Genomic DNA, 26,292 nt, shown 5'->3' with positions numbered 1-26,292 from the left:
GAAAGTAAGACGGTACAGGCTGGTACGGCATACTGATAAAAAGCGGCCACCAGTACCAGCCTATACCCAGCAGACTTTAAATCGCTGCTGCGGCAGCGCTTTAGTGTCATTGCCCCTTTTGCCCCCTCACAGTTGCCGCCAACGGGGGGAGGCAAAAGGAGCAGCTGCCCCGGGGATATAAAAGGGCGCAGGGCTCCAGCCGCCGCTGCTGCTACCATGACAACGGCCAGAGCCCCGAGCCCTTTAAATTGCAGCTGGAGCTCCGGGCAGTGTGGGCCAAGCAGCACACTCTGACCCCCCCCAGCCACGCCCCTTCCGCCCAAGGCTCTGCCTCTTCCTGGGGCCAGAGCCCCGAACCGGTAAGTCTTCGTCTTTACTGTCATCTCTGCATAAATCTTTTCTTTCCATAAAATGTATTCTATTTTCATTCCAATTTGATTTGGTCCAGTGTTTCATTACAACCCACCACATGGCTCTCAGATCATTTGGTTAGAGACACAGAAGCAGGGAAAGTTCTTTACTTTATATATTTAGGAGGAGCTGGACAAAAAAAGCAACTTTAAGGCCAAAATTTCAGTTCATCCTTAAACAAGCAATTATTTATGCCCATAATTTGTGCCACCAAGATATGTGCACCTCTGCCTGTGTATGCAAATCAGGGACTTTGGCCTGGTCTACACTTAAAATTTAGGTCAACATAGCTATGGCACTTAGGGGTATGAAAATCCACACCCCTGAGTGCCGTAGCAATACTTACCTAACCCCCAGTGTAGATGTAGCTAACTCAAACAGCAGATAGCTTCTGTCACCCTAGCTAACTTTGTTCAGGGATGTTGTGTTCTTACAGTGACAGAAAAGCCATGTTCCATTGCTGTAGGCTGTGTCTGCACTACAAGGTTATGCTGGCATAGTTACAGCACCATAGCTGTTCCGCAACAGTCCCTGTAGTGTAGACACTACCTTAGACAAGTGATTTATTTGTGCCCACAGAAAATGGATACCAGTGTACCAAAAAAATCAAACCTTTAGTCTCAGCTTGGCAACAGCCTATGTTAACCTAGCACTATTTGGTTTGCACTGCAGTCTTCAGAACACATCAAGTCCCCTAACCCAGGAGCACAATAAATAGGTATTGGCCAGTTTATAATGAGCTAGCTGGGGTAAGAGTCAGTACTGTGGATATCTCCAAGCCTGGGACACAGACCAGAAAATGCCTTCAGAAAATCACTCAAAGGATCACATCAGTATATGAAATCCAGAAGGAATAACCGCAGATGCAGAAGAGAGCAAAGTTCTCAGGCCTTGATGGGATGAGCCTCCTTTAAGTCATGAACACAACATGATTTACTACAATGTGTTAAATAGGTTATTACTACCTTGTTGGTGTCTCTGTTGAATCTGTGAATCCCAACGGCTTCAGGAGTAATCTCTATCACATCAAAATAGAAACCTTAAATCAAAGCAAAATTAAAGAATGTCATGTTTTCTTCTGGCACAAAAAAGTATTAGTTTCAGCAAATGGCTAGAAAAACAACAAGTGTATATAATGCCCATAAGAGTACAGAATGGTAACAGAGTGGAGCAAGACAAAGTAATTTGATTTATTAGACAATAAATTTAAATTTTGTATAGCATCTTCCATACACAAAATAAAATCACGGAATGTTTTCTGACCAATTCCAGTCCACACATTTATTGAATTTATTCTATTTCCATTGATTTATAAGAATGTGTTTTTTAAAAGCATCTCTGACTCCAGGCACCTTTAATACTTCAATAGAAACACAAACCATATAATAAAAAATAAAAGATAAATCCAGCAACTCAGCCTTACTATATATCAGAAATTACCAACCAAATACATAGTATACAAATAGTGTATATAGGTTACAATAAATCTTAGTGATAGCATGAGTAGATACAGGGCAAGTGGGAAAGGGAGAGAAGAAAGAAACAAGTGACAGGAAATTACTAACAATGAAATAAGGATCGCATCCAAGCAAACCCTGGAGTTCCCAACTTTGTCAAGGTTCATACCTAGGTTTCCATTGTTTCCAACAGTAGTACATTTTAGGGCTTTGGAGAATTCGTTCCAGGAACCTGAAGCACAGTCATCTCTGATCCTCTCTCTTATTAGAGAGCCATTCTTAAAACTAAAAACAAAACAATACTAACTATATATTCAAAAGCTGCATTTTCCAAATCATTAAGAGGCCAGATTATTAAAGAGGATTTTGAAAGACTAGAGGATTTAGACACACAACATTCACTAACATTAATGGAACATATATCTAAACTCCTTAGACTGCTTTGAAAGTCTCAGTCCAAAGTACTATAACTCAGTGCAACTGAGGTGGGAGAGACAAAAGGTGGCTCCAAGTCTTCTCTCCTACTTTGACCCTGGTGGTACTTAGGGGACAAACTATCTCCTTGGGCAAATTAGAGCAGCAGCCTAGAGACCATTCCAGCAGCTGAATATCATAAGATGACGTGTTCCAGTTACACACCCAGCATGTCCCAGAACAGCAGCAGTTCTTCCCCTCTATGAAAGGGGAATCTCCAGATGCCTCTTTAAGGTACCTTTAAATCCCTTTTGTACTACAAATGCAAAGGTTATATATTTTGGGTCAAGGATCTAGCCCCCAAACCATTACCATTCACGTGATTTCTATTCCTCTAAATTTAATAGACTACCTTAGATTCATGCTCACCAACTTCAAATTATACAAAAATGAATCCCATCCCTTCTATTGGCACCAGAGCTTATTCCTCACAATTTTGCAGCTCTTGTTCCCCAAATTAAATAATGGGGATGTCATAATGTTGATGCAAATATTGTCATATACTGTACTTAATATTGAATTTTTTTATTAATTATCATTTTGCAAAGGAAACAAGAAAAATATCTTATTGACTCCAAATGTAAGAGAAAAATCATGTAAAAGGATGTTACCATAGAAGTGCCATATAGGCTCGAGAGTCAACAGGATTGCAGAAAATATGACCTTCTAATGCAGGCGCTGGTTCTTTAATCCAAAGAAACAATGTGTCGCTTGTGCCAAGGCTAATCTGGAAAAGAAAAAAATTGCAGTATTATCACATGGAAGGCAATATAGAAATTAAATTAAACCCATTTATTATTACTGCTAATTGTTTTTAAATCACACATTTAGTGAACTGGATTCTTATTATAGCAAGCGGCGATTCAGGTTGTCACCCCAATGAAATATGTTCCAGAGATAGAGATCCAGCGACTTATAAATTTGGGGCATTATCTTAAAAATATTCCATGAGTTTGATTAAAATCCTACATCCAGCTCCAGGAGGAACTGAAATGAGAATCAGTCTGACTCCAGTACACAGAAAATCAACAGATTCTCTATTTTGGTTTAGTTGAGGACCTAAAGTTATTGTCCAGGTTACTATTTTACATTCTGTAGTAGCTCTAATTTTATCACGATGATGTGAATATTTTTCATGAATGTGTATTCACTTACCGCAATGTCTCCTTCTTCAAGTTTCATTCCTGCAAGCGAAGCTGAAAACATGCATAAGATAGTTTTAATAACTAACTAGGCATTCAAGTTAACTATGCTGCACTAGAGATGAACATAAACCTCAAAGTGGATTTAAGTGGTGAGTAGGCCTTGTTCACTTTGGAGAAGTTCACCCTAAATACCGAAGTTAGTCATTATAGGGCATCATAGAATCAAAGGAGTTGGAGATTAAAAATTCTATCATATCACCTGTTTCAGAGTAGCAGCCATGTTAGTCTGTATCCACAAAAAGAACAGGAGTACCTGTGGCACCTTAGAGGCGAACAATTTTATTTGTGCATAAGCTTTCATGTGTTACAGCCCACTTCATCACATGAATAGAATGGAACATATAGAAGATATATATACATACAGAGAACATGAAAGGGAAAAAAGTTGCCATACCAACTCTAAGAGGCTAATTAAGAGGAGTTATCTGTAGGAGGGGAAAGAAAAAAAAAAAAAAAAACTTTTGTAGTGATAATCAAGATGGCCCATTTTAGACAGTTGACAAGAAGGTGTGAGGATACTTAACATGGGAAAATATATTCAATTTGTGTAATGACCCAGCCACTCCCAGTTTCTATTCACGCCTAAGTTAATGGTATCTAGTTTGCAAATTAATTCCAGTTCAGCAGTTTCTCGTTGGAGTCTGTTTCTGAAGCTTTTCTGTTGCAAAATTGCCACCTTTAAGTCTGTTACTGAGTGACCAGGGAGGTTGAAGTGTTCTCCTACTGGTTTTTGAAGGTTATGATTCCTGATGTCAGATTTGTGTCTATTTATCCTTTTACGTAGAGACTGTCCGGTTTGGCCAGTGTACGTGGCAGAGGGGCACTACTGGCACACGATGGCACATATCACATTGGTAGATGTGCAGGTGAAGGAGCCCCTGATGGCGTGGCTGATGTGATTAGGTCCTATGATGACGTCACTTGAATAGATGTGTGGACAGAGTTGGCATTGCGCTTTGTTGCAAGGATAGGTTCCTGGGTTACTGTTTTTGTTGTGTGGTTGCTGGTGAGTATTTGCTTCAGGTTGGGGGACTGTCTAAGTGAGGACTGGTCTGTCTCCCAAGATCTGTGAGAGTGGGGGATAGTCTTTCAGGATTGGTTGTAGATCTTTGATGATGCATTGGAGAGGTTTTAGTTGGGGTCTGAAGGTGACGGCGAGTGGCATTCTATTATTTTCTTTGTTGGGCCTGTCCTGTAGCAGGTGAATTCTGGGTACTCTTCTGGCTTTGTCAATCTGTTTTTTCACTTCAGCAGGTGGGTATTGTAGTAGTAAGAATGCTTGATAGAGATCTTGTAGGTGTTTGTCTCTGTCTGAGGGGTTGGAGCAAATGCGGTTGTATCTTAGAGCTTGGCTATAGACAATGGATTGTGTGGTGTCCCCTAGATGGAAGCTGAAGGCATGTAGGCAAGTATAGCGGTCAGGAGGTTTCTGGTACAGGGTGGCGTTTACGTGACCATCGCTTAATAGCACTGTAGTGTCTAGAAAATGGACCGCTTGTGTGGACTGGTCCAGGCTAAGGTTGATGGTGGGATGGAAATTGTTGAAATCATGGTGGAATTCCTCAAAGGCTTCTTTTCCATGGGTCCAGATGATGAAGAGGTCATCAATGTAGCGCAAGTAGAGTAGGGGCGTTAGGGGATGAGAGCTAAGGAAGCGTTGTTCTAAGTCAGCCATAAAAATGTTGGTATACTGTGGGGAAATGCGGGTACCCATAGCAGTGCCATAGACTTGAAGGTATACATTGTCCCCAAATGTGAAATAGTTGTGGGTGAGGACAAAGTCACAAAGTTCAGCCACCAGGTTTGCCGTGACATTATCGGGGATACTGTTCCCGATAGCTTGAAGTCCATCTTTGTGTGGAATGTTGATGTAGGGGGCTTCTATATCCATAGTGGCCAGGATGTTGTTTTCTGGAAGATTCATAGATTCATAGATACTAAGGTCAGAAGGGACCACTCTGATCATCTAGTCCGACCTCCTGCACAGCGCAGGCCACAGAATGTCACCCACCACTCCTATGAAAAACCTCACCCATGTCTGAGCTATTGAAGTCCTCAAATCATGGTTCAAAACTTCAAGGAGAAGAGAAGCCTCCCTCCAGTCAACCATGCCCCATGCTACAGAGGAAGGCAAAAAAAACCTCCAGGGCCTCTCCAATCTGCCCTGGAGGAAAACTCCCTCCCGACCCCAAACATGGCAAATCAGCCAAACCCTGAGCACATGGGCAAGATTCACCAGCCAGATACCCAGGAAAGAATTTTCTATAGTAAATCAGATCCCATCCATCTAATATCCCATCTCAGGGGATTTGGCATATTTACCCTGAATATTTAAAGATCAATTACTTACCAAAATCCCATTATCCCATCATACCATCTCCTCCATAAACTTATCAAGTAGAATCTTAAAACCAGATAGATCTTTTGCCCCCACTGCTTCCCTTGGAAGGTTATTCCAAAACTTCACTCCTCTGATGGTTAAAAACCTTCGTCTGATTTCAAGTCTAAACTTCCTGGTGGCCAGTTTATACCCATTTGTTCTTGTGTCCACATTGGTGCTGAGCTTAAATAATTCCTCTCCCTCTCCTATATTTATCCCTCTGATATATTTATAGAGAGCAATCATATCTCCCCTCAACCTTCTTTTAGTTAGGCTAAACAAGCCAAGCTCCTTAAGTCTCCTTTCATAAGACAAGTTTTCCATTCCTCGGATCATCCTAGTAGCCCTTCTCTGTACCTGCTCCAGTTTGAATTCATCCTTTTTAAACATGGGAGACCAGAACTGCACACAGTATTCCAGGTGAGGTCTCACCAGTGCCTTGTATAACGGTACTAAAACCTCCTTATCCCTACTGGAAATAGGGAAATTGGTGGGTAGAAAGCTGGCTAGATTGTCGGGCTCAACGGGTAGTGATCAATGGCTCCATGTCTAGTTGGCAGCCGGTGTCAAGTGGAGTGCCCCAGGGGTCGGTCCTGGGGCCCGTTTTGTTCAATATCTTCATAAATGATCTGGAGGATGGTGTGGATTGCACTCTCAGCAAATTTGTGGATGATACTAAACTGGGAGGAGTGGTAGATACGCTGGAGGGGAGGGATAGGACTTGTCTCCCTTGATACTTTCCAGCGAGAATCTGGCTGTATCATTTGTTCCCACATGAAGGATAATTAGGGGATTCTTTCCCGCTCCCTTGAGGATCCTTTTCAACCTCAGGTCTACATCCCGTATCTTAGCACCCGGAAGACAGCACACCCTTCTATTCTCAGGATCAGCTCTAGTTACAGGCCTGTCTATTCTTCTCAATAAAGAGTCCCCGATCACATAGACCTGCCTTTTCCTGGTGACAGTGCTATTCTCCAGTCTCTCCCCTGTTCCCTCTGGCTGCAAGTTCTTTCCATTCCTATTTTCCCTTACAATTCTCTTCAACCCATCCTGTATCCTCCTGGGGCTCATATTTGGTGTAGTCTCCCTTGACTCTTCCCCTTTTTCTATAGGGCTAGCCTCTCTTCTCTTCTTCCTTACCCTTCCACCTTCAGTGACTACCTGCTGAGCCCCTTCTTCATTTTCCAACTCTGCAAACCTGTTCCTAAGCTCTATTTCTCCTTCACTAGCCTGTCTTTTTCTCTGCCTGGTTCTTTGAGTCACATGTTTCCACTGACCACTTTCCTCATCCAGTCTCTGGATCACCGACGTCACCTATTAGCCCACGCACTCCTACTTTCCACCAGTGTCTTGTTCTCTCAAGTTTTAAATATCTTAGGCCCTGTTTTGGTAAAGTACTTAAACAAACAAGATGTCCTACTGACATAAGTGGGACTATTCACATGCTTAAGTCCTTTGCTGAATTTGAACCTTACAGAAGGATAGTCTTGTAGTTGAAGTACCCATCTGGGATCTAGGCTGTCTTGGTTCAATTCCTGGCTTTCAACAGACTTCCTGTGTTCCTCTGGATAAATCACTTAATCTCCCTCAGTTCCCCATCTACAAAGTGGGGCCAATGATGGTCCCTTTTGCCTGTCTGGTCCATTTTGACCATAACTCCGTCTTTTACTATACATATGTACAGTGCCTAGCATAAGGAAGCCCCTATCTTGGTTTGGACATGCAAGCACTACTGTAATACAGATAAATAATATTTAAAAAAATCTCAAGAAATGGTGCTTTCGCACTCTTGTCCATGGGAGTTTTCAGAACTTCCACAAACATCCCTAAATTTAGCACATCTTGGATATCTGGGAATTTTGAAGCCCCTTCAATTATCTCTTAATAGAATTTTAGTAAAGGGCATCATTAAAATTTCTGCACCCATAAGATTAATGAGGGTGGGAGATTAAAAGAATAAAAACAAACTTTCAAGCACTTTGATGCCTGACTTCCCACTGTCTCTTTCAAGTAAGGCTTAAACTTCATTACTGCAAGATACAGTGCATCTTCTGTCACTGTGTTATTTCTTTTTAAAAAACTATGGTATTTATTCTACACAAGTAACTGTCTAAAGCACTGCAGTATCATTAATGCAAGTGCTAGTGTTTTGGGTTATTAATGTGAAATTGTGCACTACTTTTTTAAAGGTTTGTTTCCTGTTTATAGAATTTTTCTTTTAAACCTTTTTTCAGGTTTTAATGGGCGATTTCTTTTTAAAGGTTTGGGAATTGGTTTATATTAATTTAAATATATGTTCGTTTGAACTAGGTTTTATCTTCTTCATACCCAGGACAAACAGCCTGATTGAAGAAAAGTTCTAGTAGTTAGAGTCACAAAAAGAAAAGGAGTACATGTGGCACCTTAGAGACTAACAAATTTATTAGAGCATAAGCTTTCGTGAGCTACAGCTCAAAGTGCCACTCTACACTCTAAGGTGCCACATGTACTCCTTTTCCTTTTGTGAATACAGACTAACACGGCTGCTACTCTGAAACCAGTAGTTAGAGTGAATCTCTGATCTCAGTTTCCACCTTCAGGCTTGGAGGAGAAAATGCAAGTTCTTTAAACAATATATTTTTCTCAAGCTAAAATGGAAGTGTTCATTGGCAAAGGAAGTTTCTCAGGTATGGACAAACCAAAACCTAAATTATCAAGGTGCAATTTAGGTGCACTGTGATGATGAGATGCATTTGGAGTCAATATGCAGTATATATCTCATATAAAGTATGCATCTCAGAAGAATCAGTGACAAAGGCTGCTGGAAAAAGGTACCTGTGTGTGAAATGGTTTCACCATATATAGATCTAGAGAATTAATACGATTTATTCAGTGAATAGGATAATATACAAACACAGAATTATGGAAGCATATTTGTTTATTATCTCACCTGGATTGTCCCCGGAAAATGCCACTATTTTACAGTCTGGACTAAACCCATAGCGCTGAATATAATATGGAGAAACAAAGCCCTAAGGAGTAAACAACACATGAAGAAAGCTGAAAAGTGCAAATTAATCCTAGAGTGTCAAAATATGTCTATAACACAGATATCCAGCTGATTCTATAGTACTTCTACAGTAGCTGCAATAATTATTTACATTTGTTTTACATTTACATTGCAGTGCTTTAGAAATTTTTGAGCTAACATTTTTGTAAGATATAAACAAGAAAGCCTCCTGAAAATATCCCTCAGATCAGATTCTGAAACGGTGAAGACAGCAGCATTCTGACTTCAGATCTGCCTCCAGTTATTCACAAAATATACATACACTTGTGTTCTACACCCACATACATATGTATTAATATTCAAAATTAGATAGGAATACAGATTGATATGCAAACAAAAAAACACATACAGCTAGTATGCATCACTATGTCAAATGTGATATGAATGTTCATCATCGATTATCTTATTTCAGGGGTCAAGGATTCCATTCTTTTATGTCTCACCAATAACAAACGGTAGCAAGGGGAGATTATTCTTTAAAATAAGAGGACACTTAAAATGACTTCTAAAACGGTGCTCCTGTTTTCACTGCCAATACCAGAAGACCAGCACTTGGCACTGGAATCACAGCACACTCCCAGATGGGTCAACCAGGTTCACTAGTGCTTATACAGTGGCTGGGTGCCTGCTATCCCCACTCCCACACATGCACATCTCTCGTTTTGTGGTGCTGCTCAGACCACAATCTATTTCAAAAGGTATTCAACCTGATTTGTTTTGGCAATATAACAAAAGATATGCTAGGCAAACTGAGGGGCTTTTAATAAACCTGATAATTGATTGAAGTTATTGCATGAGCCCTACAAACTCTATAACTACCACACAGTACTGAACTTGAGAAGCTTAAGTGTCAGGCTCTATTTCTTCAGTGTTACTGACTGATGATAAAAGGAATACAGTAAACATTGTTCTCTCGTCTAAAGTCAAACAAGTGTTTGTGGGTGTGCAAGGAGAGAAGAGACTATCATTTGAAGACTGCCAACAGGGTCACCAATATCTTAGTCTTTGTATCCCCAGCATGCAAAAGCCAGAGGAATCTAGTGATGAAAGTAGTGACAGCCATCAAAGTAGGGCTTGTGCATCCTTTCAAAGATGTCAGCAGTCCTGCTCTGGAATGCACTTACACAGCACTCCTGGACATATTAGTCAGCCAGAACAGCTCTGGAGACTACCCCTGGAGCACAGCATCTCTGTGCAGACATACACCAAGAGGGGCCCTATCTGTAACACACACAGCATAGCCCCAAAATCTTCCAGTTACATGTTCATCAGCAGTTATCCTCCACTGGCACATACCAATACTGAGCTGGACGGCACAACAGGTCCCAGCTTTTCTTCTAATCCAGGCGCACAAGCATTGAGGCAGGCAGTGGACCATATTTTATCATGAATCTGCAGTAAATTCATTCCAGAACCTATGAGACAACAGTATTCAAATACAAAACGTAGATCTTGGAACACAAGAATAGATTAATAAAAAGAAAAAAAAAAAAGATACTACATTAGAGGATTTCACCTGCCTAAAGGCAGAAAAGAAACTATAAATAAAAGTGGACATTTAATACTGAAATGGAATGTCTCAGCTCAGTAGAGCACAGGGATGCTGTACAGTCACTGACTTACAACTCTGTGGTAGCTTTCATTTTGGAAAGGGGATGGGGGCAAGGAATCTTCCCCACTGCATAGGAACTGGATATAGTCAAAGTCCTTGCACTCCAACCAGTGATGCTAGACTCCCAAAATAAATGGGGGGGTATAGATAGACCCTGCAACCCCTCAACATTGGCCAGCAGAAAATGAAGCCTATGCTGCACCCAAATGATTTAACTGGGACTTGGTCCTGCTTTGAGCAGGGGGTTGGACTAGATGACCTTCTGGGGTCCCTTCCAACCCTGATATTCTATGATTCTATGATTCAAATCAATCAATCAAAGAGTGATGCAGCAGCTGCATTCCCTCTGCATTCGAGGGAATTGTGCCTGAGGCACAGTAGTGCAAGAATTCCTACTAAGGTGGTGGGTTTGCACCTTTGCACTGCACCCTAGTTGGGCTGTGGTTTTAGGCCATCATTTGGCTGTAACTAATCCTCCTAAGATGCCTGTGAGGTTATGTTTGTATTATCACCCTCCTTTACAAATGGGAAAATTGACCAGGAAGGTCATGGTCCAAATTTTAAAAAGCAACCTCTAATTTTGGGTGATACAAGTTTTGGGTGTCCAGTTTTATACATTTAAGACATGATTTCCAGACTGGTTGAATACCTTCAAGTCCAGCTGAAGTCAATGAGAGTTGTGGGTGCTCAACACCTCTAAAAATAAGGTTCAATGTGTGCATTACTGGACACATTTTAAAATATGGTCTTAATGATTGGCCAAGGACACATAGGCGAGACAGTGTCAGAGCCAGGATTAGAGCCGAGGTGACTAAATCCGAGCCCTGCAGTTAGCACACTAGATTAATCAGGCCTTCTGAATGAATAGGGCTGCCTCAACAGCTCATTGCATTCCCCTCTCTGTTTACACTGCTCCAGCTTCTCCTCTAGTTAAAAAGAACAAACATTTTTAAAACCCATGATCGACTGAGCACTAACTGTGGAGATATTGAATACCATCAACTCTCATTCCCTGCACTGGTCTAAGATATATTTAATTAGACATTTCACTGTACTTTTAAATAACTCGAGGTGAATTCTCTTAACTTAGTAATAATGTTATCCTGGGCTAAAAACACTTTTGATTTTATATCTAATTAGCCAAGAACCCGTTTATCTCACTGACAGAAACTCAGTCATTGTCCAAACTGACTGGGAAGCCTGAAACCAATGGAATTTTGTTTGGTGCTACTGACCTTTAGACACTTCAACATATATAGGGAGAGTGAAACTCACCCTTGGCAGAGGGACTGCGAGATCAGGCTGTCCACGGAGTTTTGTGGGCCATGGGGGGAGGGGGGAGGAAACGTAGTCCACCCCTCAACCAACTGGCAGACCACAAAACTGCAACATGGCCCCTAATCTAAACAATGGGGTAGCCCCTCTGCACCCCTATACAAGTATTTGAAACCATTGGATATGCAAGCACTGAGCTACATGCCACACCCTAGGTTAATTGATAATTGTCAATTAATTAATTAATTGTCATAAATGATCTGGAGGATGGTGTGGATTGCACTCTCAGCAAATTTGCGGATGATACTAAACTGGGAGGAGTGGTAGATACGCTGGAGGGGAGGGATAGGATACAGAAGGACCTAGACAAATTGGAAGATTGGGCCAAAAGAAATCTAATGAGGTTCAATAAGGATAAGTGCAGGGTCCTGCACTTAGGATGGAAGAATCCAATGCACCGCTACAGACTAGGGACCGAATGGCTCGGCAGCAGTTCTGCGGAAAAGGACCTAGGGGTGACAGTGGACGAGAAGCTGGATATGAGTCAGCAGTGTGCCCTTGTTGCCAAGAAGGCCAATGGCATTTTGGGATGTATAAGTAGGGGCATAGCGAGCAGATCGAGGGACGTGATCGTTCCCCTCTATTCGACACTGGTGAGGCCTCATCTGGAGTACTGTGTCCAGTTTTGGGCCCCACACTACAAGAAGGATGTGGATAAATTGGAAAGAGTACAGCGAAGGGCAAAAAAAATGATTAGGGGTCTAGAGCACATGACTTACGAGGAGAGGCTGAGGGAGCTGGGATTGTTTAGTCTGCAGAAGAGAAGAATGAGGGGGGATTTGATAGCTGCTTTCAACTACCTGAAAGGGGGTTTCAAAGAGGATGGCTCTAGACTGTTCTCAATGGTAGCAGATGACAGAACGAGGAGTAATGGTCTCAAGTTGCAATGGGGGAGGTTTAGATTGGATATTAGGAAAAACTTTTTCACTAAGAGGGTGGTGAAACACTGGAATGCGTTACCTAGGGAGGTGGTAGAATCTCCTTCCTTAGAGGTTTTTAAGGTCAGGCTTGACAAAGCCCTGGCTAGGATGATTTAACTGGGACTTGGTCCTGCTTTGAGCAGGGGGTTTGGACTAGATGACCTTCTGGGGTCCCTTCCAACCCTGATATTCTATGATTCTATGAATTCCTAACAGCCTCCTCTGCTCCAAGCTATTTCAGGCTACTAAAGAGCCCCCATCCTGAGTGCACATAGGGTACTGAAACAACCCCCATTCCACTGCAGCCCCTCTTCCAAAAGCGCTCTCACACACACTCACAGAGGAATTAAGTGGCACAGTGGGACTTGTGCTAGACCTCTGCACTTTGGTAGCTTAACTTTCTATAGAGAGGTCCAACAATGAGTATGTATGGGATATTTACACCAAATAACACAAAGTCCAGTGTTAAGATATAACAGTGCCAGGGCTCCAAAAGTGAATGCAGCTTTACAGAATGTATTATACACCTTTGAGACACTAACTCAGACCACATAGTAGGAAATTTAGATTACACCTTACCTGAGTTAATGATGTATAAATGAAATTAAATGTATTAAATTCAATCAATCAATCTCATTTCATGCAATTAAATACACTTAATACATTATATGCTGGTTAATTTGCCCTATGATTCAGCAGTAGGAATTCAACATAGCACAGCACACTTCCCATGGACAAGAGATGTATTGCTCTTTCCTGCTGTCAATCACACCCACCACCACCAAATGCAATAAATACAACAGGATTTAATCAGATACAGGGACATTCCAGCTTTTCCACCTTCTTAAAGGGACCATTTTAAAAAAAAAAAAAATCATCCACCATACACTTCAGGACAAACTACATGTAATACCAGTAGAGGTTCACAAGAAAGACAGAGGATGCAAGGAACCCCTTCCTACCACTTAAGGCCCCTGTACATGGTGTGATGGGGCAAGGCCAAATGGCTATAGAAAAGTAGTTCTTTTGGGATCCGGGAAGTGGGCGGGCGAAGCCCATCCACTGCTAAAGGATCCCTCCCAAGCCTAGAAGGGGGATCCACAGGACCTAGATTCCAAATAATTTCAGGGGACAACTAATGAAATAACAGGGACAAGAGTGTGGTCAAAGGGTCAAACGAAGGGAACTGGATGGGGACACCGAGCAGAGAACCCTGGACAGCGCCCACTGCTCCTCAGAGGCGTCAAGGGAGTCAGAGGACGCCGCCCAGGGGAACTCTGCCCGGATACGTGAACGGACCGAGGATCGGAAATAGGCCACACAGTCACAGGAGACTCCATTGGCCAACCTCCTCACTCTGGTTTGATAGATGGCCATTTTAGCTAGGGCCAGGAGGAGGTTGACCAGGAGATCCCATGACTTTGTGGGGCCACAGATAGGGAGTGCATAAATAAGAAGGTGAGGGGAAAAAGTGCAACCAAAAAGCGTAATAAGATATTGGTGAGGAGCCGGAATAGGGGCTGCAGCCTGGCAGACTCCAGGTATATATGTGCCAGGGTTTCCCTCATGCCGCAAAAGGGGCAGGTGTCTGGGATTGAGGTGAACCGCACCAAGTACATGCCCATGCTCACGGCTCCGTGAAGGAGCCGCCAACTGACATCCCCGGCGGGCCTTGGGACTAAGGTGGAATATAGGCTGGCCCACCAGGGCTCCTCACCCTCCAAAGGTGGCAGGAGGTCCCACCCTTTTGTATCAGGGTGGGACAGGAGGGTTAGGGTATGAAGGGTGTGGAGCACGAGTGTGTATAGATGTTTTCTTGGCGCGGTTTGAAAGCAGACGTGCAGCCGGCTTACAGTGAAGGGGTCGGTTGGGTCCACGGAGCAGGGGTCCAATTAAAGTGTCTGGCAGGCCTGGGGTAGGGGGTGGGCAGGGCGTGCCCTCGTGCAGGACCCGGTCGAGGTAAACCCGAGCAGCGGGCGGCAAAGCAGCCTTCACCTCCTGAAGCATGTGCTGCAGAGTACAGGGTCTGGAGAGCCCCATGCGCTGAGCAAACATCTGGGGATCCAGCCAGTCTCCCTGGTCATAGTCCAGGAGGTTTCCAACTCTTCTGACCTCTGCCAGAACCAACCTCTGGCGTACTGAGTGGGACTCCGCCACCTGCACACGGAGCTGGGGGTTGTGTAGCAGGGACTCCACGAGGAGATCTGCCCCCTCGGTGGCCGCCACGGACCTGGTCGTTGTAAAGAGTTTCCAGCTCCCGAGGAGGTCCTGGTAGAAGACCGGCAGCCCGGAGAGGTCTCGCGGAAGACCTTTCGAATGGAGATAAAGAAACTGCCGGTCGTATCGGAGCCCTCAGAAGCAGCGCAGGAAGGCGTGCGCCAGTATGCTCCACGCTGGACTCCCTGCACCATAAAGGAGCCTCTGCAGGGTCTGGAGGCAGAAGACATGGACCTGAGTAAGCGGACATTTCAGGCCCTGCCTTCCCTCCTCCAGGGGTAGATGGAGAACCCCTGCAGGGACCCAGTGCAGTCCTGACCAAAAGAACTCCAGAATCGATGTCCGGAGGTTGGCCAGGAAACCCAGGGTTGGGATCAGGGTGTTGAGCCGGTACCAGAGCATGGACAGGACTAGTTGATTAAGCACCAGCGCTCTCCCTCGAAGGGAGTTCTGGGCTATTGCCAGTCATCATCAAGCCCCCACTCCCTGGGGCAGACTGCAGTGTAAAAGCCACTCATCACAGGCCTATAGAAAAGTAGTGTGAGATAGATATATTAGCTCCAGGCTAAACAAATCCCTGGTACCAGGATAAGTGAAATGGCAGCTGCTCTAGGTCAATTAAGACACCTGGGACCAATTAAAAACTTTCCAAAAGGCAGGGAGAAGGCTAGGTTGATTGGGACATCTGAAGCCAATCAGGAGCTGGCTGAAACTAGTTAAAAGTCTCCCAGTTAGTCAGGTGCGTGTGCATGTCAGGAGCTGTGGGAGGAAGTTGTGCTGTTGGAGAGGCTGAGTAGTACACACCATATCAGGCCCAAGGAAGGAGGCCCTGAGGTAAGGATGAAGTGGAGCTTGAGGAAGTGATGGCTGCTGTGAGGGAAGTAGCCCGGGGAATTATACATGTAATATTTCTAAAAGGTCATCTACCACAGTTGATACTATTAGGGTCCCTGGGCTGGAGCCCGGAGTAGAGGGTGGACCTGGGCTCCCCCCCCCCCCACCTTTGCCCCCGATTAATCACTGAGACTGGGAGAAAACAGACTGTGCAAGGAAGGATAACTTCTCCTCACCTCCCTCACTGGCTTATGATGAAAATGGCTCAGTAGACTGTGCCCTTGTCTCTAGAGAAGGGTTATGTGCAGGGTCACAGTGAGCCTCTGAGGCTAGTGAAATCCGCCAGGAAACACAGGACCCATGGAGGCAAGGACAGAGCTTTGTCACAATGGTCTATGGATAATATGAGTCCTTGCACAAGGACTCTGCAGGGATAGCAGAGTGTCTGGACAAACCTATACAAAAGGGCCAAAGAGGGATGTTTTGTGAAAAAGCTCTATCACACATCTAGCTTCCTAGATGCCAAGTGTCAAAAAGGTTTAATTATTCAGTGAGCAATAAAAGTTTTAAAGTTTTAAAGAAACTTATGGTGATTTTGTGGGTAGATTCCTTATCTGAACCTAGAGACACATTGAATCAGACTACTTATGCCATTTTGAAAAAGGGCATGACAGTTCCAGTTTTAAACTATCATTTGTTTGTATGCAATTTTCTAGTCCCTTCTATGCAAAATGCAACTGGCAGAGCATTAAAACCTCCCACTTTAATCCTGTTCTATGGACAGTCTGAGCTCCTACAATGAAAAGATGATTGTTCAATTCCCCCAGGCCATCAATTGCTAATAAATGTTCAGATATGTCTATGTTACTCAAGGATGAAAGGATCATTTCATTTACCTTCCCATTCAGAACGTGGTTGAGAAATGAAAAAAATATTTTAAATGAACTATTAACCTATTGGAGCGTATAGGGAGAAATAAATATTTTACTTGTATCTATCTTTACATATAGAGGAAGACAGGAAGAATACACATACCTTCCTACATATTCATCTAGATGGCAATCTACAGATTGCCAGTACTCCAAGGGTTAAAATCTAAGTGAATCAAGCCGTACAAAGCAAAGGCAGATCTTTGAACTATCACTTCATATGGACACTCACTCAACAATAAATGAATTCAATATTGGAGGTCATGGTCCAATGGTGATTGAGAAGAGGATCCATATGTGGATGGAAGGGATTCAGTATCTCATTCCAAGTACCATTGATTGATAGTTCAAGATGACCAAGAAGTGCAGTCAGGATCAGCAAATGTTAATTACTGATGCAAAAAAGCCTAAATGATTCAACACGGGGGGGGGGAGGGGGGAATTACAAAGGACCAAAAGACATTGCCTAATTGGATTTATTAATGGACTAAAAGTGAAAAAAATATCCAGTGATCAATACTGGAAAAATTTTATATATGATGAGATTTTTATTTATATATATCATCTAGTGAAGGGGTGGGCAAACTTTTTGGCTAGAGGGCCACATCGGGGTTGCAAAACGGTATGGAGGGCCGGGTAGGGAAGTCTGTGCCTCCCCAAACATCCTGGCCCCTGCCCCCCATCTGCCCCCTCCCACTTCCTACCCCCAACTGCCCCCCTTAGAACTCCCAGCTGATCCCACCCCTACTGTTCCTTGTCCCCTGACCACCCCCTCCCAGGACCCCCTGAACCTAACCGCCCCCCAGGACCCCACCCCCTATCCAACCCCCCCTGCTCCCTGTCCTGACTGCCCCAACCCCTATCCACACCCCTGCCCCTGACAGGCCCCTGGTATTCCCACACCTATCCAACCCCCCCCATTCCCAGTCCCCTGACCGCCCCCTGCCCCAGAACCTCTACCCCATCCAACCACCCACTGCTCCATCCGCCAACTGCCCCCAAGGACTCCCTGCCTCTAACCGCCCAACCCTGGTACCCCACCCCCATCCAACCCCCCCCCCCCCGCACACACACACACACACACACACACACCCTTACCATGCCGCTTAGAGCGGCAGAACTTTGCAGCCCCACTGCTCAGCCAGAGCCAGGTACGCCAATGCACTGCCTGGCAGGAGCAGTGGCCCAGAGCCCTGGCGACACGGCGAGCAGAGGCTGCAGGGGAGAGGGCTACCCTCCCCGGCCAGAAGCTCAGGGGCCAGGACGGTACCACAGGCTGGATGTAGTCCGTGGGCTGCAGTTGGCCCACCTCTGACCTACTGTATTTGTGTCAAAGCTCTCTTCTCAGTTTCTTGGTGAGTCAAATTCATAGCTAGTGAATCGCCATTGACACCAACAGAGCTACATCAGGATGAATTTAGGCCAACATGCTTCCTCTTGACAAAGGCTTTACTTTAGTATGTTGTTCTTTGGTAGAACATAAACAAGTATGCTAAGCTATGGTATGCCTAAGACTTACAAAACATTTCAAAACATAAAAGTCTCTCCACGTCAAGAGCCGAGTAGCTGTTCTTTAAGGTGTTTTATTAAAAAAAAAAAAAAAAGTAAATGCCTCAAGGTGACACACTCAAGTATTTTAGGTCCAAATGTACAGGAACTCCTCACTTAAAGTTGTCCCGGTTAATGATGTTCTGCTATGTTGCTGATCAATTAGGGAACATGCTCATTTAAAGTTGCGCAATGCTCCCTTTAACATGGTTTGGAAGCCGCCTGCTTTGTCCACTGCTTGCAGGAAGAGCAGCCCGGTGGAGCTAGCTGGTGGGGGCTGGAACTAGGGTGGACCCACAGCCCCCTAGCAGTTCCCCCTATCATCAGCTCCCTGCTTCCCTAAGTTCCCTGTGCAGCAGCTGCCCAGCAGGCTATCAATTGCAGCAGTTCAGCTGTCCCTCCCCCTCTGCCATGTGATACTCCTGCCCTCTGCCTTGGAGCTGCTCCCTGAGCCTCCTGCTTGCTGGGGGTGGGGGTGGGGGAGAGGGGGAGCTAATGTCAGGGTGTATCCCTCCCCCCTGCTCCCCGCTTATCCCATCTTCCATAGAGCAGGGAAGGACAACAGTCCTGGAGACAACAGCTGAGGTGGGTCTCAGATTGCTGATCTAATAAGGCAGTGATCAGCATACTTAAAGGGGAAATGCCTCTCTCTCACACACACACACACACACACACACACACACACACACACAGTGTCTCTCTGTCTGCTATGCTGTCTCCCCTCCCTTCATTCCTTCTGCCTTGTACACTGTGAGGCTACATTAACAATGAGTTAACCCTTGAGGGCTAGTTCATCATTTAGCAGTAAGGCATTTGCTGGGAAATATCCCACCCTCTGCCTTCACCACCTCAACCAAGCTTCACAATCATCATTGCTGTGTACCAGTATTAAATTGTTTATTTAAAACTTGTACTCTCTGTGTGTGTGTGTGTGAATATAAAAAAATATTTTATATAAAAATAAAATAGTCTTGTCTGGTGAAAAAAATTTCCCTGGAACCTAACTCTCCCCTATTTACATGAATTCTTACTGGGAAATTGGATTCGCTTAACATCGTTTCACTTAAAGTCGCATTTTTCAAGAACGTAATTACAATGTTAAGCGAGGAGTTCCTTATCTTACTTTTTACATCTGCACAATATACATGGAAATCGTTCCTCTTTCCCCACATTGTAGTTAATTTTTTTTAATCAAACGAGGGTGCTCTGCTACTTATGGATAGCGAGTTACGCCTTATGAGATTGGGCCTTAAAAAGGAAACATTTTAAATTCAAGTAACATTTCCTAGTGTAATCCACAACTTTAAACACAAATTGTTTAGTCCTCTAGTGTAACTTGACAAGGTCTTTTAAAGCCTATGTGCCCTGAAGTTAAACCTACAGAAGTGAAGAATAAAAGTCTATTATATGAACATTATTTTGAGAGATGTATTTCCAAATGCAATATACAGGATTCATGGAAAGAGATCAGGTGAACTGCAGGAAATTGTAGAAGATGAGAAAATAACAGGCTTTTGTAATCAGCAGTAAAATAACTATTGCATAATTTTTTATTACTGGAATTAGAATGATCTCCCATTATGTTAATGGAAGACAAGGGCATGGAAGACAGAATGCAACTTAAATAATACATGGATCTTCAGTCTAGTAAAGACTGGCACTGTAATGTCTTACTTCACTCATCTTTTTCATGTAAAGATTTAATAATTTTGTATCCTCAGGACTGAATATTTACTCTACGTATTTAAATGTCCAGAGGAGCAACAGAATTAGAAGGGCACCGTATGTGTAAGTTAGAGCTGGTTAGAATGCTATATGTTATCTGTGAAAGATTTCAAAATGAAACAAAAAATTTCCCATTTTGTTCAAAGTTTTTCACAAAATGTTTGTTTTTTTTTTTGACTAAACCAAAAAACATTTCCATTTCAAAAACTGAAAAAGTTATTTTTCCTTGAAGCAGGGTGGTCCCCCCACTCTGGCCCTGAAGGGGTTGAAAGCAGCCCTGGAGAGGGCTGCAGCAGGGAAAGGGATTAAGAACAGCTGGGGGAAGCTGACTGTAGCTGACCACAGGTGTGGCTGGCTTAATCAGGGCCCAGCTGGCCCTTATAAGAGGGCTGTGGGCCAGACGCAAAGGAGTCTCACTCTAGCCCTGGAGTGGGAAGGGCTAGCTGTCTGGGAGCAAGGTACCTAGAGCAGAGCAATGCTGGGGAAGGGCAAAGGGAGCTGGGGAGCTCCAGTCTGGTAAACCTGCAGGCCTTGGTAAAGGCCCAGAAAGGTACTGGGGCTGCAGAGGGGCAACCTGGGAATAAGCAGAGGCAGCTGGTCCTAACCCCTTGCCAAGGATGAGTGGCCATTACATTGCAGTCTGCCCTAGTTAGCAGGGGTTAGATAATGACTGGCAGTATGGGCCACACTGCCCAGATACTTGGGGCAAGTTACATGGACTCTGGCTAATAGGCTGCACTACCTCGCCAACTAGGGGTGATTGTGTGGAAGGAGGTCATTAGGCTGCAACTGGCCGCCCACAGAGAGACGGGCGTGGGAACTTGGGAGTGGTGAGGTTCCTACTCCCCATCCCACCCCTGCCACAAAAAGGGTGGTGCAGTGCCAGACCCGCCACATTCCTCCCTATCTTCTCTCTCTAAAAATAGCTTTCAAAAACCAAACCATTCTAGTTTTTCATTGAAAAACTAATGGAAAATTTCAACCAAAATGAAATTTTTCATTTCATTTGAAAAGTCGTTCCCCCCCCCCCCCACACACACACACAAAAAAATCTAAAAGTTTTGACCAGCTTTAGTTTAGTATGTTGGGGCTAATCCTCCAAAGTGCTGAGGTGCTCTGTGAGGGACTAAGCACCCTCAACTCCCAATAAAGTCAATGGGTTGCACTTGCTGACCATCCATAACCTGTACTAAAGATCATTGGAGTGATGGGTGCTCAGCATCTTTCAGGATATGGCCCACTAGGAAATATGATGCAGACCCACAAAAATTACTGAAGCTTAAAGGTAACCTGCAAAGGAAAAAGTAATTGGGCTAGGTCACTTTTTTGCCCCTTTTTTTTTTTTTTTTACTTTGATCGTTTAAAACCCTTTTTTTTTTTTGCTTTAGTTAACACCTATTTAACAACATCAGCTAACATACATTTTGGAGAAAGGATGTTTGTTATAAACTTGTCCACCAATTAAGGTGAGAAAGCTCATTTACGTGCTGTGAGACCCAACCCAAATGATAGAAGAATAGAAATATCAGGAATGTCAAGTCTAAGGCAACAAAAAGCAAAATTATAACAGAATTATAAAGCAGAAAAATAAAGTGCACAAACCTATTTTTGTAAAAACTTTTGAGGGATCCTGTAAGAAAGTGGAGGTTAAAAAGAGAGTGCGAGTTTCAGAGAGAGTGTGTGTGTGCGCGCGGACAAAGGGCTGATAGAATTAAGATGAACACGAAAATGGGAATAATTCAGTGCAGAGCCACAAGTTCAAATACACTCATCATCAGAGCAGTAAGACTTAAACATGTAGGAAACATCATGCCCCTCTCCTACTCATGATGGGGTGACAAGGGGAACTCCCATGCTAGACTGTCCCCCCCAAAAAAGGAGAACACTTACCATCACAATAATCGATGGGTGCATAAGCACTTAGAAAAAGGGATGCTGCAAAGCTACTAACCAGAGAGATTCTCTGAAACAAAAAGATAACATGAGATAGTAACTCACCTCAACATTTGTGCCCAAGAAAATGCAGTTTGAGTAAACAAAAGCAACGAAATATTAATAAAATCTCAGCAATGGGTACTGCCTGCCAGAAAAAGAAGTACTACAAGGATTATCCAGTAAAATTTTCCTGCCTGGGTTTATAGAAGACATCCATATAAAAAGGAACCTCATAATAAAAGCTTTTAGCTCTGAAACATACAAAATACACATACTATATTAGTGTACTCTGCCTTAGCATGAATTACTGCACAGCCATGATGTATCCCAGGGCCACAATTTAATAAAAAGAAGTCTGCATACAAAAAAACAGGGAGATGGAAAAAATCAAAGCATGGATGACGGCACAGAAACCATACAAACACCATCCATCAGTGAAACCAAAAGGAAACCAAAGCTAAACAAGGAATAGATCTTACAAATTTCTCCTGCCTCTGAGAGACTCTTCCATCACCCCTACATGGGCTCTTGTCTTCCTGAGTCCATTAACTTCTTCCTAAGTCAGGCAACATAGACCACCCTTACAACCTTATAGACCTGCCCTCTGACACCAATCAGCTATGCATTGCAATGCTATCTGCTACTATGCCGCAAACTAACTGCTCAGAGACAGATTGTAGATGGAATCATGAAGATAGAGGGTCATTAAACCCTACTCTCTTTTAGGCTCTACCCAGGAACACATCTCAACATGGCTGAGGAACACAGGCCATGCCCTTCCTAGTGCTCCAAGGGACACTAGCCGAACACTCCTCATTCTTTCAGGCAGTTAAAGGTTGGTTCTGGCTCAACTCTAAATCAGCAAGCAAAACAGGCTGGCATAGTGGAAGGAATGCACTGCATCCTCTATAAAGTAGTGAGCTGCCAAGCTAGTGTGCTCTGCCTGAGGGTCCTCAAGCAGAATTCTTACCAAGACAGAATTTCTCCTGGGGGCTCTGGTTGTAATATGGCACTGTCACATCCCTTTCAGCACAACTGGGGATCCCAGTTTAATTCACTTCTGTATTTGGTCTTAAATTTGTGACCAGAATATATATAGTCGGTCTTCCATCCATTCCACACTAGAATAAGAGGTGTCACAATGACATTCATGCAAATACAGACAGAACAATATTAAAGAAAATCTGTCTTTACAAAGGGTATATTGAACCTGTGAGAGTTATTGCTGCAGGAAGTCAACTGGTCTATATTGGTAATGGATTTTAAAAGCCCTGGAAATTTTTATCAAGTGCAGTAATAAATGCCAAAACAGGAGTCTGACAGATCTCATGCTTCAGGATGTAGGTCCTTCCCTCACGTACAGCTCTGCCTACATGCATTACAGGGGTTTATCACCTTGCTCTGAAGCATGGAGCATCAATCACTGCTTTAGGCAGAACATCAGATTTGAGCAGTTAAAATAATTGTTGATTTCTGAAATGTCAATAAAAAAGGAAACTTGTTTGAAATGTGTAATTTGATAATTAGAGAGATCAAAATAACCTTCAAGGGCCAATCTATTAAAAAGGGCTCAACTCAACCTCCAGTTTTTCCTGGGTAACACTGCCTGGCACTTGTTTTGCCTCAGCAAACATTGCACTGATGCATGCAAACAGCTGTTCTGTGGGTGTATCAACTGTGTATAATCACAAACTGGTGCAAATGCAATTTTGTGCAGGTAAAATTAAGACCTACTTTTTTTTTTAAAGCTTCTGGGTCACAACATTTTGAATTGAAGTATTCACAGTGTTAAACACACCATTCTAAAAGAATCTGATTTTTGATTTTCATCTGCCAAATAACTGACCATTTAAAAAAAAAAAAAAAAAAAAAAGACCCACTTTATAAAACCACCTCTATATTACCTATTTTGCATTATGAAAACTAATTCAACAAACATGTACTTTTTAGCAAAAACATTTTTATATTTTTTTTTTAAAAATTAAAGATTTTCAACTGTGATTTCCAGTAAGTGGATTGAAGTTGAGCCAACCTCAGTTTGTACGTAGACCTCAGGATTCTGGCTGTAAATCTTTGCAATCTGGTTTCCTGTAAAACGCTGAGAAAAATGCAAATGCTTAGGAATACAAACACTAAATGGAGTCAATAATCATTAACTCTGTGTAATGAGTTCAGTACATTGCACTTTGGATATTTAATTTGCCAGATGCATGATGAAAGTCAGTGCACAGCAGGCAATCTGCACTAAACAGGCTATAATGCATAGTCTTATTATGAGACTTTTGCTCACCTTTTGGGAAAAGGCTGTGAAAAAGCATTACTATCCGTAATTTGTGTTTCAGAAATGACAGTTCAATGGAATGAATCATACTGATTACATACAGAGGAACCCAATACAATGCAAACATTGGCCTCCAGAGCCTTAAAAGGTTCCCAACTTGTACAACTTTGTACGGATGGGGTAAATAGGGGACAGGGAATTTCAAGGCAGAAATAACTAATGGCTAAGGAATAATTATTTCTCATATGTATTAAATCATGCTTAAGATACTGAATTTAAGTTAATTCATTATAATAGGCTACAAGTTAAAAAGAAACATTTTTGCACCATTTAAAGTTTCATTTCATCTCAAATGAGCATAGACTTTGCACAATGAATCAAAAAAGAGCTATGCATATGGATAGGACCATATTTTAATGAACTCACCATCACTAAAACTGACAACCAGGTGCTATTTACATATGCTACTTGTCTAAAAACAGTGGTACACAAACTGAGGGGGTGCAAGAGGGTCTCAGGGGGGCACAAAGAAGCTGGGATCCTGCAGGTTCCAGAGGACCCACTGCCATAATAGCAGGAGTGGGATAAAAATAGAGTGGGTATTGGGGGCAAGACTAGGAATAAAAAAAAAAAAAAAAAAAACAAACCATCAATACCCCAGCCAGCAGCTGCCACTCTCCAGCTGCCCAGCTCTGAAGGCAGCACTGCCGCCAGCAGCAGTGCAGAAGTAAGGGATTACTTCAGATTACAAGTGATGAGTGGGAGAAGACAAATTCCGTGAATGGTAATGGGGGGCAGGACTGGAAAAGTTTGCGCACCACTGGTCTAAAAGACTCCTCTCACTTCATGACATAGTCACAATTGTGACAGGAGGAGATGCCTGACCTGAAGCCCCACTGCAATAAAAAAAGGTGGGGGTGTTGGGGCATTCTCTGTTATGGCCTCTGGAACTTACTTATCCCCAGGTCCACAACCGTCTGAGTTTGCCTCCATGGAGTGCTTGAAAGGACCATTTTTTCTCCCTTACCTATGAAGGGATGGGTGTTGGGTAGGGCTACATAGTGGTGTTGCGGGGCTCCAGATGTCTTGTTTAGAGACATTAAACTAAAATTAAAATTTAGAAACAATATATTTTATTGCTAGAGGCATCTGCATGAAAGCAAAAACTGAAATTAATTTGTTCCTGCATCTTTTTCCTCACCTGAACTCAGAGACAGGTCCTCAACTTGTGCAAATTAGCATAGCTCCACCAGCTGAGGATCTGACCCACAGAATTACAAAAGTAATTTACAGTAATAATTCATCCAGTCACTCTTTCTGCCAATGCAGGTTTGCTTCATACAGTGCATTTTCTAGTGCTTTGACTAGTCTAATTTTACAACTCCCAAGCAAAAGGGCATCACCCCTTCCTTTGTGACGCTATTCCAAAGCCCAATAAGTTTCACTGCCAGACAGTTTGTCAATATTCAGACTCAACTTACCTTTTCACAAGTTTCAGCCCCATACTGACATCACACTTAGTGGCTGTGGACAGAATTATTTTGTAAGTTTGCCATGAGACACCAGTGCCTCTATAAGAACTTTCATTCTTTCCTCCTCCAGTTCTCACCTCGCATGCTCGCGAACCAGTGATATTAGCTAGGTTTTGTGCCCCTCCAACAGCTCTCTCAAGAGACAAGCACTGGGTAGTAGTACTAGAATCCATCCAGACAGGGCTGTCACTGAGAGAAAAACAAGCCTGGGGAAAAAAAAAAAAATAAAAAAATAAAGTCCCTCCTGGAGTGACTCATACTAAATAACCAAATCCTGAGAAGATGATATCTGTGCCCGTACTAGGCCCAAACATAAACAGAACATAACGGCCATAGTTGGTTACACCAAGGGTAATTCTAGCCCAGCATCCCCGTCTTCTGACAAAACTGCTGTAATTTTCACTCTACATCTGAAGTGGGTCATAGCCCACAAAAGTTTATGCTCTAA

General features: G+C 43.2%; 1 protein-coding gene across 7 annotated transcripts in view; it reads right to left on the bottom strand.

Moving 5' to 3' along the window:
• Nucleotides 1-26,292, bottom strand: part of XYLB (xylulokinase) — a 168,445-nt gene that overhangs the window by 109,846 nt on the left and 32,307 nt on the right. For 6 of the 7 annotated variants that reach the window (XM_038392483.2, XM_043509698.1, XM_043509699.1 and 3 more), the window contains 9 exons: nt 25,922-26,050; nt 24,064-24,129; nt 21,987-22,059; nt 10,273-10,391; nt 8,857-8,938; nt 3,498-3,538; nt 2,954-3,069; nt 2,038-2,153; nt 1,377-1,450 (listed from right to left, as the gene is read on the bottom strand). In XM_038392483.2, the coding sequence (XP_038248411.1) occupies nt 1,377-1,450; nt 2,038-2,153; nt 2,954-3,069; nt 3,498-3,538; nt 8,857-8,938; nt 10,273-10,391; nt 21,987-22,059; nt 24,064-24,129; nt 25,922-26,050 (816 nt within the window). The remainder of the gene's footprint in view (nt 1-1,376; nt 1,451-2,037; nt 2,154-2,953; nt 3,070-3,497; nt 3,539-8,856; nt 8,939-10,272; nt 10,392-21,986; nt 22,060-24,063; nt 24,130-25,921; nt 26,051-26,292) is intronic. The other variant, XM_043509696.1, reaches the window with a different exon arrangement.

This window comes from Dermochelys coriacea, chromosome 2 (genome assembly GCF_009764565.3).
Source record: "Dermochelys coriacea isolate rDerCor1 chromosome 2, rDerCor1.pri.v4, whole genome shotgun sequence".
NCBI classification, from domain to species: Eukaryota; Metazoa; Chordata; order Testudines; family Dermochelyidae; genus Dermochelys; species Dermochelys coriacea.
The sequence above is the reverse complement of the archived record's forward strand: the minus strand, read 5'-3'. Positions and strand labels throughout refer to the sequence as shown.